General features: G+C 38.8%; 2 protein-coding genes across 5 annotated transcripts in view; both read right to left on the bottom strand.

Moving 5' to 3' along the window:
* Positions 1–1,663: 1,663 nt before the first annotated feature.
* On the bottom strand, positions 1,664–13,241 carry tigarb (TP53 induced glycolysis regulatory phosphatase b). The gene is made up of 6 exons (XM_041258120.1): positions 8,780–13,241; positions 7,703–7,740; positions 6,623–6,744; positions 6,113–6,190; positions 5,543–5,653; positions 1,664–4,554 (listed from the first exon to the last, which is right to left on the bottom strand). Exons 1-6 carry the CDS (start codon positions 8,809–8,811, stop codon positions 4,105–4,107), a joined length of 831 nt encoding a protein of 276 aa, XP_041114054.1. The 5' UTR covers positions 8,812–13,241; the 3' UTR covers positions 1,664–4,104.
* A 2,509-nt stretch (positions 13,242–15,750) lies between these two features.
* LOC121320013 (G1/S-specific cyclin-D2-like) overlaps positions 15,751–22,099 on the bottom strand; it is a 197,966-nt gene continuing 191,617 nt past the window's right edge. For all 4 annotated transcript variants that reach the window (XM_041258119.1, XM_041258117.1, XM_041258116.1 and 1 more), the window contains 2 exons: positions 21,673–21,821; positions 15,751–16,221 (listed from right to left, as the gene is read on the bottom strand). In XM_041258119.1, the coding sequence (XP_041114053.1) occupies positions 16,054–16,221; positions 21,673–21,821 (317 nt within the window). In that variant the 3' untranslated portion in view covers positions 15,751–16,053. The remainder of the gene's footprint in view (positions 16,222–21,672; positions 21,822–22,099) is intronic.

The following is a 22,099-nucleotide window of genomic DNA, read 5'->3' as shown; positions in this document are numbered from 1 at the left end:
TTGTGGCAGCCAGAAATAAAACAGAACAGCATTTGTCTTTTCTTTTTTTAATTTATTATTACCATTATTACATTTTGCCTATATTTATAGACTGTGGTCAGAACCTGGGTCTTGGAAAATGAATCTCTTTATAATTTGCAAATGTTTATAACAGAGTTTTTTTTTTTTTGTATTAATATCATTACTAGCCATACACTTAATAATAAATAAATAAATACATAAATAGAATACCTAACCATGGTGTCTGATTTTCTCAGGTAAACCCACAAGGTGGGTCTCTCCAAAATGGGAGAACGAGAGAATGTCAAAACACAGTACGAAAATTCCATGGTCATCGATAACCAAATTGGTTGGACTGTAGCAGATTGCTGGTTTGGGAGTGAAGCGGCCAGCTTAAATAGTTTATGGAAGAGGTGGAGGAGGCTTTGTAAATTCATAGATGCTCCCACCATGGGATGTGTTTTAACAACTGTACACCTCAACACCATTCAACATGCTGCATGTGAATAGTCAAGGTGAAAAAAAAATGATTTGGTTTTACAAATTACATAGATTTTCACATATTTCTGACTAGATTTACAGTGAAACCTAAATGAACCACACACCAGAGGGAATGAACACCCACGCAGAAAAGAAATGTATATAACAGTGGTGAGAGTTCTAGCTACTGAAATCTACCTTGAAATCATTCAAAATCTACATTCAGTGTATTTGTATTGTGTATCTCTTTCTCTATTTCTATATATATATACTATAAATATATATATATATATATATATATATATATATATATATATATATACATATATACACTGTCCAAATGGGTGTTATTCACGGTGCCTCTGTGTGACAAAGTGCCCGCCCCTGTGTATATTATCTGTTATGTTGCGTGTGGTTTGTTTAATGTTGGTGTATAGTCATTGGTACACGGGATATAAACGGGTCCGTAACACGAATGTATATTTGTATTTAGGCACGAGGATTGCACAGCACTTCACGTGCAAGTAAAAAGTAATATGTGAGCACGGGGAATCGCACTTTATTAATTCACGTGCAGTTGTACCGAGACTCCAATTGGATGATTGATTAGCAATCGAGTCTTGGTACAGCTGCATAAAAGCAGCATGTTTTCACCCACCCGGGGTTGGGTGTTCAGTGAGTGGAGAACGGGAGAGATGAGAAACCAAATAGAGTTACAATTTCAATTGCTATTGCGTGCTGGTTGGACCAGCACGATACTTGTTTATTTAACTCACCGTTTGTTAGTCTGTCGATCTGCTCACCGTTTTTGTTAAGTGTTAGTCCGTTTTTGTTTGTATATTTATTTTGGCGTGAAATGCCGTGTTTCTGTTTGTTTATTCAACACTTTTATTTTACAATAAACCGGCGCAAGCAGGCGCCATCATCATTTCATTTCATCCTGTCTGTTGTGTATTTCAATCCTTCCTGGGTCTGATGCCGCCCACTTCGGCCGTCTCTGTGACACTCTGCCATTCACTTATATTGGGAAAAGAAAATCTTCTGGTTTGTGATTAAAAAACAAATGCATTATGGGAAGCATTTACTGTACAACAGTGTCTTACTACAGTAGTGCTTACGGTACTTTTCAATAGATTAGAGACACCACCTAGAGGGCTATTAAAGAACAGCAGCTACACAGAAATTAGTTTTTAAATTTATTTCATAAACTGAAGTCAGTTAAAATACTGGCAGTGTATAGTGTATTAAATACAATGACTCCAGGATAGTGTATTGAATACAATGACTCCAGGACAGTGTATTGAATACAATGACTCCAGGACAGTGTATTGAATACACAATGATTCCAGGACAGTGTATTGAATACAATGATTCTAGGACGGTGTATTGAATACACAATGATTCCAGGACAGTGTATTGAACAACGACTCCAGGACAGTGTATTGAATACAATTATTCCAGGACAGTGTATTTAATAAACAATGATTCCAGGACAGTGTATTGAATACACAATGATTCCAGGACAGTGTATTGAATACAATGATTCTAGGACGGTGTATTGAATACACAATGATTCCAGGACAGTGTATTGAACAACAATGACTCCAGGACAGTGTATTGAATACAATTATTCCAGGACAGTGTATTTAATAAACAATGATTCCAGGACAGTATATTGAATACAATGATTCCAGGACAGTGTATTGAATACAATGATTCTAGGACGGTGTATTGAATACACAATGATTCCAGGACAGTGTATTGAACAACGACTCCAGGACAGTGTATTGAATACAATTATTCCAGGACAGTGTATTTAATAAACAATGATTCCAGGACAGTATATTGAATACAATGATTCCAGGACAGTGTATTGAATACACAGTGATTCCAGGACAGTGTATTGAACAATGACTCCAGGACACTGTATTAAATACACAATGATTCCAGGGCAGTGTATTGAATTCAATGACTCCAGGACAGTATATTGAATACAATGATTCCAGGACAGTGTATTGAATACACAATGATTCCAGGACAGTGTATTGAATACACAATGATTCCAGGACAGTGTATTGAATACAATGACTCCAGGACAGTGTATTGAATACAGTGACTCCAGGACAGTGTACTGAATATAAATAACTCCAGTTTTTAGTACCACCTTAAAAAAGGAGATAGTAACAATGCAAGTTTTTAATAAAGCAGTAACCCTTCTTAATGCAATGTCGTTTACATGTTTAAATTACTGTTCTGAGCAAAGACAGCAGGGATGCTGCTCTTTTTAATACTAAAGAATAATACTACTGTCTGTAGATTTGTTCTGGTATTTTGTATTATTTTTATTTCAACATGAAACGGCACTTCATAAGCTTACCTGGTATTCTATTGCATCAGTATCTACCAGGCTTTGGGCTTGCTAAATCCTTGTACCTGATTCCAAGTAAGTCATGGAGCACTGTGTGGTGTCTGTGAACATGTGTGTAACACACAGAAAAGCTAAAACAATTTGTAAGGCAACTAAAATGTAATGCTGTAAAATAATGTTTTTTTTTTTTTCAAACATTTTTATGCTATTTGTTAGGTTATATAGAATTGTATAATTTGGTTTTGTATTTTAAAATGCCTAAAAATGTAATAACTTAAAAATGTATCAATGCATGACACATCCTAAATAATTGCAAAAAGTTTTTTTTTTTTTTTTTTAATATTCAGTTTACTTTTGATTCTACTGCTACCTAGTGGTTACACACTGTAATTGTGTTCATATTTTTTAAGCAGACAACACTTTTCCCTGTGAGGACGGTATGTTTCAAACAATGAAAACAAAAACAACAATCCAGTAAAAAAATAAACAGTGAAATAATAAACAAACTCAAATAATCATGCCTAATGAAACAGGCTGAGAACAGGCTGCTACAGCTAAATCTTTCAGTACAATTCAGAAGAAATAACGTATAGTGTTTGTAACCTATGCCAATTTAAATAGTTATTTTCTAACAAGCCTTTCCTAGAAGATTGAAGTCTAGTAAAGATTGTCTTTGAACTTAACTACCTTAACCCATACCCGCATTTCATTTTGTCAAACAAAAATAAAATCAGATGCTGGCATACCAGGATAATGGTTAGGCCTATTCCACAAAATAGTACTTTTGTTAAACTATCCTTGTCGTCTCTTATATCATAGTAATGAACTGCCCAATTTGTGTCTGGTGATGGGCTGCCATTAAATATTGATGTAGCAATATTAAATGAAACTAGGAAAATCAATTGACAGACGTCTCTATCAATGCCTTTCATTACTTGTGACTTGCGCATACATAACAAACGGTACATTTTCACGGAATGGCCCAAAACTATTAGTTACTCTCAGCCAATTAAGGCAGTTTAACCCTAATGTAATATCAAGACTGCGACCTGGTGGCACAGTGGATGGACATTGGGATTGACAGGCGTTCGTTAGGAGGATCAGTGGGGGGTTGGGGAGTGTAAAGGAGGTTTAATTCAAAATGACGAGATGCCCACACAGCTGACTTTGCACTTTCACTACCAGATACTCTGACTATGTGGCTCTTTGGACACAGGACTCTGAGATGTTACACTTTATGATACAAACCCATCTAGCTACTCATGCTTAACCACTTTGGATCCCTGGATATTTCTGTTAATAAAAACGCAATCAACACACGGGGAGAGTCCAGTACTGTGATCGACAGCAATGCGAAATCGACACATCCCTGTGTTAGGACAGGCTGAGAATACGTGAGACATCTTTAAGCTCTGAGGCAATGTGCACTGGAGCTCTTCCACGAAATACTTCACCACGTTCCTCATGTAGGTGCCGTGGCTGACCACCAGAACATGCACCTGCAGGTCCTCAGCTCCATCTACAGCGTCTGCAAAGGCTTCATGTAAGTCAGAAAGGTTTGTGCCTGAGGACGATCTTCCACAAGCACCCCCCAAACCATTGCAGGCTGTCTCTAATCCTTCCTTTCCTTGGCTGCATTGCGAAGCGTGCTGGGCCACAATCTGCTGGCAGAGTGAATCCATGAAATCTTTCACTCGGGACTGTACCTAGCACAAAGCACAAATACATGACCAATGTTTAATCCACTTCTGAAGTCACATATCCATTCGTTATGTTATGCACCTATTGCACATGTCCAGATTCTAGTAACACGTGTAAACTATTACTGTCTGTCTGTCTTTATTAATTGGTTGTGTTGTTTGAAGTACCATCAGAGATTCAATGGGATTTTATTGCTGGAGAATCAGGATCAAAAAAACTAATTTTCCACAAATACTCTCAAGACCATTTTTAAATACAAACCAATACAAACTGCATTAACTCGCCGTGAAGAAAATTCCAAACCACAGCTTAATGAAGGTGAAAGTGTATTGTGTGTGAAATGGTAACAGAACTACTGTACTTGGTAACAATCACCTTAAATGATGTATATAGAAAGTGTGCCTGGTACTACAGAAAGTAGTAGTTTTATTCATTGCGGGTTTCATTTTCACTTCTCTTGGGTGTACTTTGTTATAAAGACCTTCATCATTCTGATCCAACTCATTGTATTAATTTAGCGTTTTTTGTCCTAATGAGGCAGTTTCACAAAAGGTTTGGCAGGGCATGTCTTCACTTAATAATGTGATCATAAGGCTTTGAACTTACAGTACACATTAAGACCAACATTTTGACTGATCTCCTTATCAGTGTTTTCTCTGAAATAAGCTCACAGTTGATAATTTACTGTCAAACAGGGCAATCTAGTGATGGATCTCTTTAATGACAGCCTATATAGTTTTTGAAATCATCAGAGCAAGTCCATCTCAACTTACAATGTCATGGAAGCATGTGACTTTTAACGCTAGACACTGAACTGAATTTAAACGTATAACCCTTTCAGAGCAATATTTATGGTACCTGGCTATAGCAAGAAGAGGTTACATACTGTATACTGAATGCTTGGGACTTCAAGCATGTGTTCTCTTGTTTACTTGCATTAACAAACCCAATTCACCGCTCTGCATGGATTCTATCATGTCATTGGCTAGCTACCTGTTCTTCGGTCTCTCCCCCCGGAGGAGTAAAACGAGGACACTGCTGGCCTGCAGCCTTTGCCATGTCCTTCATATCCTTTACAGGTTTCCCTTCTGCAATCCCAAAACTCTGCAAAATATGCAAGGCAAATACTTCACAACTGCATTTGGCATTTTCAGCACAATCTAGAGCATAACAGGTGTGCAAAAAGTCCTGCAGAACTCACATACATACTTATGCCTTGTGTCCAGGACATACAGTATATATATATATATATATATATATATATATATATATATATATATATATATATATTATATACAAAGCCATATATTGCTGTTTCTGTTGAGTTTTGTATGGGACATTTTCTTGTGGACGCTGAAAAGAGAACACCGACTTTAGAGTTACATAATGTTATACATTAAAACCATGGTGTATGACTATATAAACTGACATTAGGAGATTTGCACACAACAAAAAGATGGCAGATTTTCTACGTGATTACGTTGTTCATTGAGCTTGTCGTTATTCACTGCAAAGGATTTTTTTTAAAATATAAATAGAGTTCAAAAGGCAATGCTTACTCACTCTCTCACGCAGTTTTGGATCACAGACTATTTTTTTACCCAGGCAATGATTGTTGTGTGCAACAATTATGGAAGCCGTCTGAAAGAGACAATTAAAATATTATAGATTAGTCTTTCGCCTTTGAAGACGTGGCTTTGAATACAGATTAGGTCCCAACATAATGTCTCCTGTTTTACTGTTCTACTTCCTATCACAGGTGTTCCATTGGCTAACCTCGCTCTCACTCTGGTAGACCATGGGAGTGAGACTGAAGCAGGAGGTAGCAGTTTAAAGACTTTCCAAAGCTACAGTGTGGTGTTTGAAAAACCTCCAATATAACAACAAAATAAATCTTAACAATAAGGGGATCAGCAAGCATGTTGCTAATGCTAACAAGAGATAAGAAAATGGTTACACTTTAAATAAACACAGGATATGATATTTATTTTTTAACAAGGTATACAATACTTTCATAAAAGCTCCAAAATACCCAAATACGTTTGCTACATCATGTAGAACACAAGCACTCACCTGCTTTGCACGCTGGAGGTCACTTGAGAACACATTTGTAAAGCGCACATCTCGAAGGTAAACTCCTGCAGCTTCTGCCTGCCTCAGCCCGTTTTCCGACAAAGGCGCATCCACACCCTGGCCTAAATGAATCATTGACAATTTGTTCAACCTTTGTGAGAGTTTGCTTCTTTGAAATTAAACAAAAATTTAAAAAGAAAATACTGTACATTACTTTTTAGGCATGAATCTTGAGGTACTTTACATCTAAGATACTGAAACATATCATGGGTGAGTTGCAATAAAAGAGATGCTTCTCCTTACAGTTTTGACCACTGTAACGACTGTCTACAAAACTTTAGAATTACGTAAACCTGATCTCCCCATGAATGGTGATCAACCGCGAGTGCTGTGTCGCAAGACTAGAGTGTGTCAAATATATACTGAGCATCAAAAGAAACTCATCACTTACATACTGAGCATCAAAAGAAACTTATCACTTCTATTTTGATAAAATTCACTAATGTCATCGTAAAATAACAAACTTTGTTTTAGAGCAGGTGTAGTAACAACTGACATCACGAAGATGCTGCAAAATGATCTGTCGATCTTAGGCAGGTGTTGTGACTCTTGGTCTCCCAGTTCATGGCCTATCATTGACAGTGTGCGTCTGGTTATACCATCTCGTTAGGTTTTGAAATTGCTGTCTGTAAGCACCCAAGACATTCGACGCTGCCCTAGTCCAGCCTCCAACATGTCGACCGCACGAAGGCGCTGCTCTCGACAGACGTGGCACATTGTTTTGTTTTTTTTTCTGTGATTTTCTTTATTGCTTTTATTCAAACTTGCAATTCAACAGCTGAATTCTAATAGTGATATGTTATAATAGTGATATGTTTCTTTTGATGCTCGGTATATTACAGAAGAGGAGCTTGTTTTGAGTTGTTTCTTGATTTGTTTAAATTGCTGAATTTCTCGCAATACAGTGTGGAAGCAAACTTTGCATTCACTTCAACATTTGACCAGTGATTAAAAATAAATAAATAAATAAATAAATAAAATATGTGAATCACTAGAAAACAAGTCCTGCATATACTGTACCTTGGAGTAGTTTCTCTTTGTTGTATCTAGTTTCTCCACTGTGAAGCAAGAAAGAAAGTTGAGAGTGCAGGCCAGAGTAATGACCACCAAACAAGCATTTCCATAAACCACAACTTACTGTAACAACTGCAATATAACTAGAATCTAAACTAACTGAATATTTTTTTCTTCAGTCTGTGAAATAAAAAGCTGGTGGTGGTGAATCCCTCCCATTTCTCTTTTCTCTGTCTTTTCTGTAATTTATATATAGTGAATACATGCTTTTGAGGGATAAATACATCGCAATGAGCGGCCTTGGAACGAACAGAAAAAAGAACTTGTCATAGCACAGAAGAAATTATTAAAAATGACCACGCCCATAATGAAATGTAATATAATTTGGTCCGCGGCCTTGACTATTGGAGCCAAATATACACCCCCCCCAATACTGTCCGAACTATGATGTAATATACATTGATTAAATGATAACTAGTAATGCCAGCAGGCAGGACACGTTACACTCAGGGCCACCTTCCACCTGGACAAGGCACACTGCAGGGGGGAGGGGGGACGAGGAGTGGTAGACGACAGGGCTATTTATGGGAACAGTTTAATTATGTGAGTAGTGGGTGGAGCTCCCCTTCAGAAACACAACACTGTTACCAAAATAAATCACGCGGTGTAAGTTTAGCGATACTAGAATTTTACTAAGTCAATTTTTCTTTGCACCTTAACTTTACACGCCGGTACGACTTTAAATACAGGTAATAATACAGCACCGCAAAGAAATAGAGTAATAACAATACCAAACCGAGGCAGATAACCGTGCCAAATACCGACACGACAAACATTTCAATGATATAGGATTTCCCAAGCCTCGCTCTGCTGATATCCTTTTATAACGCACTGTCTGTACGTACGTACATACATACATACATACATACATACATACATACATACATGCCATCCCCATTCGCAAAATGTCAAAGCTTACTTTCATGTCCAACAACATCCTGGCTGTTGCGCCATAGCCAGCAACATTGTTCATGCACTCTCAGCATATGCGCAGAAAGCAATATCACTGTATAATGCACTTACTGTCTGACCATTGTAAATGCAAAGGTAAACATGTTAGCAGGTCCGGCTCGTGTAAATTGCCCTTGCTTGACACCAATTCAAATCCGCGAGTTTATTCTGCCGCACTGTGGTAGTTCACTTCAGAAGAGGAACTTCCAGGGTACCGGTAACTCAACTGTTCAATGATTGGTTGAGCGTTTCATGACTTGAAAAAAATAGACCAATTGCGACTTGGCACACAGTGGCACACTGTAAATCCAATTGATCATTTTAAAGGTACAGTGGTATACTAGTGGATGCTTTGTCCTGACATTGTACTGCAAAACGCTCCGGTTACATCCTCGACTCCGGCAACATTTACATACAACGCTTCCATACATACACAGATCCCAGTCTTATGAATTGTTAATATACCTACCGTTTACCTTTCGCTAAGTGAAATATAAATATTCCAACTTATTCAACCTTTGTTGTTAATCACTAAAACTCTATCCAAACTAACTAAACCCAGACTTTCTACGCATGGGGAAGCCGAAGAGGCTTCCATCTGGGTTTAGACTTGGGTATGACTAGGATGTTTAAGTTTACAGTATGTGCAGACACTCAGTACCACACAACAAATATTGTAAATATCTGAATTATATATATATATATATAAATTGAACCAGAAAACGTATTTCTGAGATTCGTGTTAGCTGTAAAGTCTTATGATGTTATGATGCCACCCAGTGGATATATGAGGAATAGCAATACAAGGCTCAACAAACTAAATTTGAACTTGACTCCCATTACAAACATTCTTTATATTATAAAATGTATTAATCTTTATTATTTAAATGTTGCAAAGTTTGGAAATTTATGTCTTATTGTCTTCTAAAAACTTTTGTTAAAGTTTCTATCAATTCCGTAACAATGAAACATTCAATAGTGCAACATTTAGTTTATAGGTTATTCTTTTCTGTAGATACAATGGATTTTTTTTTTCTTTTTCTAAAACCAAATGTTTCAAAATTAGCTAAAAACACCTTACAATTGAAATTCATTGGCTCTTTCCAATATGTTGGCTGTAACAAATGTTGATACATCAGTTGATACATAATTTAGAAAAAAAATGGGGCAAATGGTGGGATTGTCCAGGCTTCTAACAATAGTCAGTTTAAACCATGTGCTTGAATCAGGAAGCATTAGTTTACCACTAATTAAATTGCCAGCCCTTTTAAGTCCTGTTTGGGGCTTAAACCCAATGATAATTTCCAGAATGACTGCAGTATGACTGAGTCCAAATTAGAGCTACATTTGTAGGCTACTTCAGTACGTTGTTGTAAGGGTTATTATTATTCCACTGGTACGCGTAGTTTATTAATATAACTCCCTTGCTTTGTATCTGATGTGTTATGCTGCAGAACTGGTCAGGTGATGCAATGAGCTACTTCACTTTTTCTCCTCTGAACTGCTGGGATTTCAACGAGGCTCAGGTTACAAGTGAAAGCTATTGTGTTGCAACAGCTCTAACTATATCAGGGGAAACAACAAGGTCTGCTTTAGAGCACAGAAGGCTAAGATTTTGAAAAATGTAGCAAACAAACACCAATTTAGTGTAAAATTGGACATGACTGTAGGACACAGCCTCTTTAAATGGTATGTATGTTGTTAACTTGTGCTAGGTTCCAATAAACTAGCTCACTAACCAGCAATGAACCCTTAAAAATGTCCATAACAATATTACCAACTATTTCTCCAGCAAAGCCATGTGTGCTGGAATTTACGGTGGAGCGTTTTGTGAAAACTGAATCCTGACTAACAGTAACCTGCCGAATAGTCAAAAGAAAACAGCGAACACTGAATTTTTTATAATTAACTGTTACCATCACAAGATTTTATTTTTAAAAATATGGGCATTTGAGTTCAATAGGTATTTGCTTTAACATTTTACCACTTCTTTTATTTGTTTATATTTAGATAATGTGTCCCTGAGGTGCAGGTGACATTCCCAGAGGGAAGAAACCTCTCTGTGTTTGCAGAGAGTGTACACAAACTGGACAGCCAATAAGGTCTCATCTCAATGGACAGAGGCGCATGTAAGGGTAAACTAAGGAACAGTGTACCAAACACTTAACCAGTAATCTAACTGAACATGGTTGTCATTCATGGATTGGCCCATGCCTTGTTAATATGAAGACGGGTAGTCTTAACTGTAACCCCATAGTGCAAATGTCTTGTCAGCCCCTTCGAAGAAAGTAAACTGATGCCTTGGGCTATCATATATAATACTGTATAAAAGGACATAAATGTTTTAAGAAATAATGGGGAAAAAATAATTAATAAAAAAAAACAACCTTGTTCATGGTGAGTTTATTGTCCATACATCAAGCCTATACCCTTCACAATGCTTTGAAAGAAATCCAACTTTTTAACAGATCAAAAAATAACAGGTTAATAAAAGCTTTTTCAATACTGAACAGAAACGATCTCTGACACGAAATTGTTATCCTACTACCACCAGTCTTACCTCAGACCAACAAAACCACATCTTAAACACTGTGATTCACGGGGACAAAGCATTCAAGAGCATAAAGGGATATTAGGAAGACCTAATCTCATTATACCCAATGCTTCCCTCACCATTCTCTATTCTAAGGCTGCCCTGTATTGTTGTTTTTTGAATATTATTAGTCTGAGATATTACCCATTCAACTGGTCTCAAACACCCCTCCCTCCCTCCCCCTCCCTCTCTCCCCAAAACACTTCATTCATAGCAACATGTTTCTCAACCTCCCCTTTACCTTATTTACATCTGCACCATTTTATTTTATGCTTTCTTTGTTGCCATCACTTAAAGAGCAAAAAAATGTAAAGAGAGTAACATTGAACTGATATGGCATCACACTCATTAAAGCAAACATTTATTGAACAGAGATTGTGCAACTGACAGTGACTGAGGTACACGGTAATGATTGTGCGGGTGTGGAGGGGATAAACTCTGTTACCTTGCTAGCAGTTTCCACAGGACAGGCGTCTGGAGCAAGACACCCACACTGACGAGGAAACAGAAAAGGCATTGCTTTAAGTTGGCACCACATTCTGTGCCATTTTATGAGCTTTTTAGTTGGTGAAAGAAATTTGATATTAACAGGACGATACAGTAATCTCTTTGTGTGTAGTCAAAAATACTCTTCGTAATCAAAAAGTTTGAACCAACCCATTATAAAGCATGTAAAATCACTTTATTTATAGCCTTATGATACAAAAATGGAGGCAGTTTCGCTACTTGTAATCAAATGGCTATGACGCCTGCATTTTAGAAGTGGCTCCACAAGCTTTTAACAGGGCATTAACAGGATCAAGTGATTCTCTGCTCTCGGTAAAATAACATTACTTGAGGCTCAGTGTGCCTTCAAATGTAAATGCTCCTTTAAATAAAAGAAACCTATTTTTTATTTTTTGTTTGTATGTCACCACCATTTAAATTTTTTTTTTTCTTTTACACAGCCACAAAGATTCACATTTCATTGAAAAGTTCCCCCCAAAAATATTGCTGGGACTATGATGAGTACTAATGGTACTATGGTGAGTATTAATGACCAGAAACTGCATCCCAAAGTTTACGGCCCGGTTATCCCCTCCCACCCCCTCCAATGTTCAAAGTTCTGAGTCCAGATGGGAGCCGTACACCCTTTCAATCTTCTCTCTATGCATCCCTGTGCATCTGCCTTTAAGCTGAAGTAATATTACCAGCTCACCTCCTTTAACCACACAGCTAGGCTCCCTGAAAAACTGTAACGTTGTGAGGTATTGTGATAATGGAAATGATTCTCATTTTGTTGTCCAGAAAACCTGAGGTAAGTATGCCATCTTTGCAGAGTGTGATAAGGAAAAGAAACATGCTATTAAATCTAAACGTACAAAGAGCATTTCCAGTCAATCAATGCACTCAGTTGTCTATTCTTCTCAGCCATCTACTTCCAAATTCTAAAACTTTTTAAGCCGTAAAATAATTATATTATACAAATGTTTATAAAATAGCAGCACACACAGTGAAACATTACAGCTAAGTACTGTTAATGTGTATAAGAATGAAACAAATAATAGCTTTTTAGCAGCGCAAAAAAACACATAATAATAATAATAATAATAATAATAATAATAATAATAATAACAAAATACAGATTCGTAATCCACTTTCTACCCCTCTGCACTGTATGCTTTGGAATATCTAAACCCAGAGAACCTCCACCCTCCAACCCCCTTCCCCCCCAAAAAAACAAAACAAACAAAAAAAAACTGCTCACCCATCTTTAACGTCTCGCAGCAACTTAAAGAACAGCTTCAGTTTTTTTTTTAAATTTGAACTGTTATCAGCACATGTGCAAAACCAAACATAAAGGTTGCCACAGCTTCAACCATCTAAATGACTTAAAATGGAGCAGACAAAAACAAATTCAAGTAAAAACGAATTTAAAAAAATTTGATCAATAAAAAAAATAAAAATTAAATAATAAAAATATAAATAATAACAATAATTAAAAAAAAAAAAAAAAAAAAAACCTTGGTAACCTCATATTTTTTAGCATTAGCACTGAAATTTATTTTCACAATGTATAACAATAAAATCAGGCTTTTCTTCTGCGTCTCGTTTTGGGAATGTTGCAACTGGAATGTCTTCTGAAGCAGGTGATGAATGTTATGAAACACCTATCCCAACGGCAACCCTTTCCTCATGCTCTTCAGTGGCATTGCAGTGGAACTACAATGCAATGGTTATGTACTGAGAGGCAATGGAAATACAAGGGTATGCACCATTGGCAGAGTGATACCACAGTGGCAACATTCTCTTACTTTGAAATATTAATGGTATCACTACTATGAACCTATACACACTGCTGGTAACCTATACACCTTGCAGTACCATGTTAGAACCAGTGTGACATACCAGAACCACTATACTACATCAAGAGCATACTATATTTGTCCCCAAATCCATTGTGTTACCACTGATGGTGTTGCAGTGGTCTGCTAACGGTTCTGAAAGAGTTTCTTCTGGGGAAAACACTTATATTATAATGGCATTTTTAAAAAACTTTTCTCTAAGGGAACGTCTGACATGGGAAACCAGCCCTACAAAAAATAAAATAATAAAAAAATGACGATAATAAAATAAAATAGACAACAAAAAATCAAAAACAAACACAAAAAAAACCCTCCATCTCTACTTCTCCCTTGACAGACTTTTAGTGACCATGCCATTCAAACCTTGGGAGTATGGTTCAAAGTGCTTTTTTAATTAAATGATCTACATTAATCCTAACTACAGATCAACACCATGGACTAGATGAAAAGTGTCCCACAATCCCACACTGCCTCTTGTACAAGTCTGGTTGTAAAGTCACATTGCGCTACTGCTGTGAAAAACAACAACAACAACAACAACAACAACAACAACAACAACAACAACAACAACAACAAAAAGCCAACATTCACTGCACAGCAAACATTGGGCCTGAACACATTAGGGCAAAAACCACCGTTGAGCCAAGATGGTTTGGTAGCTCATGTGTATTTTATTGCATTAACTGCTTATACTGCACTTGTCTAAAGAAGGGCCTCCCTCAACAACATAACAGCACAGTGTACTGTTTTTACAGGGAACATTTCTTGACGAACAACACTTTAATTTGGTTATAATTTTTCTCACGGCAGTTATTCAAGTGACATTATAAACATCTCTCTCTCTCTCTCTCTCTCTTCTCTCTCTCTCTCTCTCTCTCATATATGGTATATACAAAAACATTTGTTTTATCATGGCCTGTGTTTAGTCCCGTTTGCTTCCACTACCAATTTAACTGTGCAATATAGTGATGAAAATGGTCCAGCAAAATACAAACATACTAACAAAACAAAAAGGTATCAGAGTCGCTTTGTTGCTGGGAAAAGTGGGGCACAAGCAGCAGCAGGGCTCCCCCACACAGCTGCTGTCTGTCAGTACTCCTCCACCAATCAGCAGCATTCTCTGGCATAACCGGTGTGAGATATCATGCTTTGGGGTTCTTTCCCAATGATGAAATCCCCCCTGAAGCCTTCACTTTATATAATAAAAGATCCAGAAACTCTGCACATTCTAAGCCTTTCAAGATTCCGTCACCTTGCCCAGCACATGCCTCCAGCCACATTAGGGTGAAGTGGCTTCAATGCATGAATGCACAGCACACATGTGCTTTCAGCCAGTCCAACCCCCTCACCCGACTCCTCACCCTTCAGATCCAAACACACTATCCAACTGGGTCACCCCACTGTCAAACAAGAAGGCTCAGCCCCCTCAAAAACCTAATGCACTGCCAGAATCCCACTGAACCATTTTCGGAAGAGAAGCACGTCAGTGTAACATAAAAAGCTGGCAAAGTAAGCACCCCCCCCCCCACCACCACCATAAAGAAGCTATTTCCTGACACTGAAATAGAAAAAGCTTACTGAAGTCTCTATTACTGAAAAATGCTTCACTGTGACAGAAGTAGTTGCTTAAAAAATAATTATAACACTAATAACTATAATAACACTAAAAATTATAACAACAATACCAGATTTCACATACTGTACTCAAACACCACTTGCATCATCGAAAAATGGTTCACAACCTGCCCTGGAGCATTCCCCTTTCTCTGGGACCTCCCCTAACAAGCATACTTACAAACACACTCTCTCTCACATACACACACACACACACACTCCCTCACACACACAGGCATACCTACAAACACACACTCTCACACACTCACAGACACACAGGCATACCTACAAACACACACTCTCTCTCTCACACACAGGCATACCTACAAACACACTCTCGCACACACACATTGTTACACAAAACAAACACAATCACATACATACCAACAAACACACCTTAATGAGCACACACACATACTCACACCCACACACATAGAAGCAAATAATTTGATCCCACATACTTCTACTAATTATTATTATTTTTGCTTCTGTACGCTTTACCTTTTTTTTTTTTTTTTTTTAAAGAATTTATTTTGCAATATAATTTTATAATAGATACACAATCGAAAACAGCGACTATGCAAAACAGTTATGGTGGGTTTCCCTTCTGAAGAACGTACGATGCACCAAGGAGCGTTTTTTTTTTAAATTCAATTTTTTTTCTTTTTTTGTATCTAAAATAGCTTTAGCCATGTTCTACTGTATATATGGGGAAAAGAACTGGGTGCACGTTCTCTTCTGGTTTGCTTGCTTTGCTGTCCTTCTCCTCCTACTCCCACTCCTCCTCCTCCATCTCACAGGTTGACGTCTCGGACGTCTGTCGGGGTGCTGGCCTGGTCTAGTTCTTCCACTGCCTTGTTGCCTCCCCCCTGCTGCTGCTGCTGCTGCTGCTGCTGATGGACCTGCCTCAGGTTGCTCACCAGCACTGTCTCAATCTGCTCCTGGCAAGCCTTCAGGCAATCCTGAGTGGAACACAAGGGGGAAAATTCATTAATTTACATATCTAAGAATACTAAGAGGCCACCTTGCTTTCAACTGAGCAATGCCCATGATCAGTTCACCCTTACTAATATGACCTTGGCATTACAATTTTAGTACTAAGCACAGGGGCAGCTACAATGCTACCAGGCTGCTGCTGGCAGAATGGTACCACGGTGGCATGAACCAGAATCCTGATAATCCTTTTCAGCAGCACTGGCATTTGTTCCATTGTTGATAATGCAATGGCAATGGTTCCCATTACAGAGGTCACAAGGGAGTTTGCAGGTCTCATGCTTAGTCACAAAACTACCTGTCAATATGTCGCAAATGGTTGTCCTCTGGGAAGAGGCCTAGGACTACATTTCAGGGGGGGTTCAGGTTTGTTCACTGTGCTATGAAAGGAGGCTCCTGTTGTGCTTGTTTTATCGACACTATACTTGACTGTGACCCAGTGTGCACAACTCTGCTCAAGGGCCATTCCAGTCACATTCTTATTCCAACTAGGGCTTCAATTTCAGCAGTTCCCTGGTGACAAGTAAAGTTTTCTTTATTCATTTTCTGTAGTGAAAAAGCACACAAACATATAAAAAACATGCACAACTTAAATCAAATGCAAATTCCCCGGCTGACATTTATGAGTGAAGAAAGGCCCTTTTTTAGCGCAGGGCTCCGGACTCCCCCAGGCTGACACAAGAGACGGGTTCGACATTCATGCAAGCATGCACCAAAATTTTTTTAGCCAATCAGAAACTCTCTCTTTTCACTCTGCTTAATCGCCTTGGAAAAAAATTCCAGGAATTTAACAGGTTGTGGCTTGTGACAAAAGGGGTTTTACAGAAACAATTGACATCCACAAAAAAGAGCCCAGAGACAATTGCCCAAAACAAAGTATTGGCACTTGGCTTCAGAACCTCCCTCTGGGCAGACTTATTGGTGGCTACTAAAGCATGCTTTTGGAATGCCAGTTCAGGAATTCTTCGTCGTGTTTTTGTCCGTACATGTGAAAATGCTATCAGCCAGAAGTATGTGTCGTAGACTAGGGCAGACAGTCTGGCTACTGTTTGGTTCTTTCTCCAGACAGAACTGCATTCACAACTGGTGCAAATCAACATATCCAAGAAGGCTAGTCTATCCAAAACTTTAAACACTCAAATCGTAAAATATATAAAAGTACTACCGCTAAAAAGAATCTTAGTAAAATCTTAAGACAAACAGTTTGATAAGATGTATTCAGCAATGTGTTCACTTACAAAACAAGAAACTCGAACTTGGACTCAAAAATTCCAGATGTTACATCGAATATTCCCAGCAGGGAAAGTTAATTGTTGCTGTTTGAGAGCTTTGTTTGGAAAGTTACCACTGCCATCAGGTTTACTTACCCCGTACAGGCAAAATATTATACAACAAATAGAAGAACTGAAAACACTAACAGATCTACCTTGTGACGAAAAACTAAGGAGTACTAAAACAATGTTAATTACACCCACGTCTATTCAATACATCAAAGACTTTTAACAAGGTGACAGTCTGCAGGGACCACATCAGCCCATTTATCCTCATGTTGCAGCATCAAAGGCAGGAAAGCCAACCGAAACACTTTGTACAATTTACATCCAAAACTACCCATTATCAATCCATTATGGGTTATGAGGAGGAACTGTAGCCTGGACATGTAGGGGCAATGGCTGAGAGCTGAGGTGTACGCATGGGCATTCTCATGTGGACTTGTTGTCAGGGCTAGGAACTGGGTGGCAGTGTAGGCTGCAGGTCAGAGGTGTAGACTGGGTGGTCTAGTGGTTAGAACTACATAAATGCAGGCAGTTTGGTCTCATGGTTGTAGTTGAGTACTGGAAGGCAGTGTGACCTAGTGGTAAGATATGTTCACAGGCCATGCGGTCCTAACTGAGGATTCCGTATCAGTATGGCTCTAGTCCAACAATAAATGTATCCTCTCCCAGGGGGAAAGAAGCAAGCTAAATTACTTAAGCACTCAAAACTCCCCTACCAAATGGTTTAGCTCTGTAAAGGAATGCTGTTAAAAATAAGGTTTACCAATAAACATACAAAGAATAAATTTAATTTCAATGAGAGTATACAATTTCATTCAATCCTGGGTTCTGAAAAGCAGTATAATCCTGCTAATCTATTGTCGCTACTTATGAACAATGAAATAAATATTTTTCCATTAAATACTGTAAAGAGGAAGAAATACGTAGGGTGTTGACTAAACCCTTTTAGTAGTAAAATTCAAGCCAAGTCTTTAACCATCAGGAAAACCAAAAGCAATGCCTAAATTGTACCATAGCTTCCCACTTCCCAACAATATGTGGTCCATTAGTCATAAAATACATTCCTATGAGAAACTGAACTAAAGCATAAAACATGTAAAGGAACTGCCTGTGTCTTACCACAAGAATGTCAGCATTTTATTTCTTAAAAGACTTTCTCTCGGCCGCTCTTTTATAGAAATAGTTTGCATCCCGGGCCAAACCCCAGAGGCCTAATTCAAGAAACTTTAAATGTTTCAATGTGTGACTACTGGAAACACGAAAAACAGAAAAAAGAAACTCTTCCTGTTCAGATACTGGGAAAGTTTAGAAGCCACCAGGCAAGTACAGGCTCTGTGTCCCTATCACTAGTCCCTGCCTATAGTCAACGAAGCTTCAAAAGGTTTGGATCACCAGCTCTGATGCCACTTTACATGCACTGCGAAGAAAAAGCCTCCTTTTACTCAGACAGCTGTCAAACCCCAAAGAGGAAGCTACTGAAATGCTGACAAACCAAAGGAAGAAGTTAATACTGCAGGAAATATGTGTGAACACAACATTTTGCTGACTCATCATGCTGTCATGCCAATGCTTTATCAAGTAGGCCTCAACCACAACCCTCAGGGGCCACCTACACAGTCACAGCATTTCTTTGGTCTGATCCATTCAAAAGTTAACCAAGTTAAAAAGTTATTTATTGTGATCTACTATGCTTACCCAGTTGTAATACTAGGGTAGTGCAACAGAGTTCAAGTGTTTATTGGTAAAACCACTGTGATATTACCATTGCAGTAGCACTTTTGCTAACTTTCATACCATGCTAACACTGTGGTACCATTCAACCAATCGCTTATACCACTGTACTTCCACTTCCATGGTAATGCCACTGTGATGTCACTGAAGATTATTTTGCTAGGGTTGTCATTGCTGGGACTACATGGCAGGTGTCTGTTGAAAACAGTGTTTAGGACCCAGGAGAATTCCATTAATAACCAAATGTAAAAAATATCTGACCAGTTTGTGTGGTCTAAAACAGGAAGCTTAACCAACACCACCTTCCCCAACATGTGTCACTAGAAGACACGCAGTGCTGGATAAAATCTTGTGACAAGGAAGCTAAAGTAGACTGTAAATTATAAAAAAAAACAACAAAAAAAACATGCACATACACACAAAGCCCTAAGCCTCACTTCTCATTCACTTAAAATCTGCTGCCTCAACTTCCTGTGCTAGCTGGCTCGCCCTCAATGGTGCCAGAGAGCTTCCTTCTATTTGTGAATGGAACTCAGGGCTCACCATCAGAAGCCTACGTTGTGAGCTGCATCCCCTCATTATTGTTATTCATGCATTACACTGATTGGGGAACAGGGAGGTGGTGGTGGGGGGCAGAGGGGGGGGGGGGGGGGGGGGGGGGGTGAATAAAAAAGATGAATGAGCTTGCTAGCCTCTGCCAACTCAAGCAAGCAAAGACCAAGCAGGAAACCGTCTCATTCTTCTCCTTCCCTTTGAGGCTGCTTTGTCTGACGCTTCCTTGCATAAGAAATGCGGCCGTTTGCAACAAATAACACAGGATGAGGGGACAGCGAGTGCTTCCAAATTGCTGGCATTTCACACTACAGAAACCGAGATGGTGCCTTAGGGGGAAAGAGCGAACTACTCACAGAAACTGAGATGGTGCCTTAGCGGGGAAAGAGTGAACTACTCCGTGCTCCTCCTGCTCGTTTTCCACATTTTCTTTTGTTAATCATATTCAGGTTCCCAGGATCTATTTTTAGTTATGTCACAAATATGTCAGGGAGGGAGGGAACTGGGTGGACAGAATGCTTTTTTAAAATCTCCTGGCTTGCTAAACTGATTCCAGTCATGTTCAGTATGTATTAAAAATCATACCCACTGATTAAATCAGACAGATAGCCATAGTTACCAGTTTAGTAAAAAGTATCTCCTTTCATTCACAGGTTGTCAACTGATTTATGAATGAATCTGACATGGTTTGGTGTTCATTTAATCCTTCTCAACTGTTCCTAAAAAGGTGTCCATTCATATTAAACTGTTTCGTGAACTTGGGTGCATGGAGGTCCCCTTTAACTGTGTTATTCCTCGACACGTGTAGGTTTTATTTCAGGGGGCTCCTCTGCTTATGACACAGTATGTTAATACCCAGCTAAGTTGACAATAGTCAAGCCCATAATTTTCGACTTTGCTCCTGAAACAATACCTTACCCCTTGTTTATGTGCATGTCTCCTCAACAGCCAACTGTGAGTGATCTTTCCTGCTTCAAGCCCTCTTAAAAGGATTATGCAGTGATGTGTAACCAGGCACCTGGTAGAGGGCAGCAGTAGGGTCAGGCAGCACAACACTCGCTAAGCTATTGTTTACTTTCACACATGGTCATCGTTTCCTTTCCTCACAAAGACTGTCTCTATCATCCCTGAGCATAACTTATAGCCAAAGAGCAGCACAGGACCAGTGCTTCCCTATAACAACATAAGTCTGCAACATCTCCACAGCACTCATTCCCAGAATGACCCCGACCTTACTGGTGCACTGCAACTTCCACACTGATTCTGCATTGAGATCATGTGGAGTTCATGGATCACTTGAGCTGGAACAGTGGACGGCAGGTCCAGGGGGAGCTATGCTAAAAATATGCTACCCCCTTATAAAATGCTGTGTCCACTAGTAAATTGATAGAAGTTAACATATACATTCCCTGCAAAGGATATAGGTAAAAAGAGGTGACCCTCAACACTTCTCTCCAAAGGTATGATCTACTTGTTTAGTAACTTACTATAACTCATATCCACACACAGTTTGATAACATTCAGGCAAATGGTTGCTTAGATATCCTTATGAACTGAATGTCCATAGCAGTTTCATCACAAGCGAATGGCTGGTTCTACAGATATATCCTTGAGTGAAATACATAGAAAAGTACAGAGTTGGTCTATTATGGTAGGTATAAAAGTGCGATGAGTGGATTTATGTAATTACTGTTAAACTTTTCCTATAGTTCATGCAAGTCACGAAGAGGGAGAGTTCTCAGTGGCAGACTTAAGTCCTATCTGTACTGAGGAGCTTCATGGGAAGAAGGGTGTATAAGGGTGTTCCAGGTAAAACGCTGCTTTAACATGCTCTGAGGACTGAAGGAGGGGGGCACTTACCACTTCTGTGTTGGTGATCTTGGCCAGCAGATCAGTCAGGTTGTCGCCCCAAAGTGTCTGTTCTCCATCGTCCAGCTGAAGCCCGCAGATAGCAGCCCCAACGCTTCCAGTTGCTATCATCGAAGGAGGGTACATGGCGAAGTTGAAGTCTTTAGGCAAAGGAAGAACAACAGTCAGCGTCACTGTTCTCATTAAACATAGCAGCCCTTTGAATCAGTAAGGTGGGGCATGAGACATAGCACCATTATAGGAAACACATATTACGCTATAAAGACAGCTTACAAAAATAAAATCACTCAATGAATCTCCAAAAAAAGGTTTGCTCACATATTAGCCAATATATGCCTCTGAAGTTTACCAACAACACTGTTTCCTGGATTGTGTACTGGCCATAACATCGCGATGCTTTTAAAACTGATATTATTAT

Source organism: Polyodon spathula, chromosome 8, assembly GCF_017654505.1.
Source record: "Polyodon spathula isolate WHYD16114869_AA chromosome 8, ASM1765450v1, whole genome shotgun sequence".
In the NCBI taxonomy this organism is placed as follows: domain Eukaryota; kingdom Metazoa; phylum Chordata; class Actinopteri; order Acipenseriformes; family Polyodontidae; genus Polyodon; species Polyodon spathula.
Note: the sequence above shows the minus strand (reverse complement) of the source record. Positions and strands in the feature narration are given on the sequence as shown.

Bases quoted from the DNA above. Each gene is read 5' to 3' on its own strand.
- tigarb (XM_041258120.1), bottom strand. From the start codon at position 8,811: ATGTTTACCTTTGCATTTACAATGGTCAGACA. The intron at 5,654-6,112 runs GTGAGTAAGCAT...CATATTTTGCAG, and splicing joins ATCCAAAACTGCGTGAGAGA to AGTTTTGGGATTGCAGAAGG. The intron at 4,555-5,542 runs GTAGCTAGCCAA...GCTTTGTGCTAG, and splicing joins GGGGAGAGACCGAAGAACAG to GTACAGTCCCGAGTGAAAGA.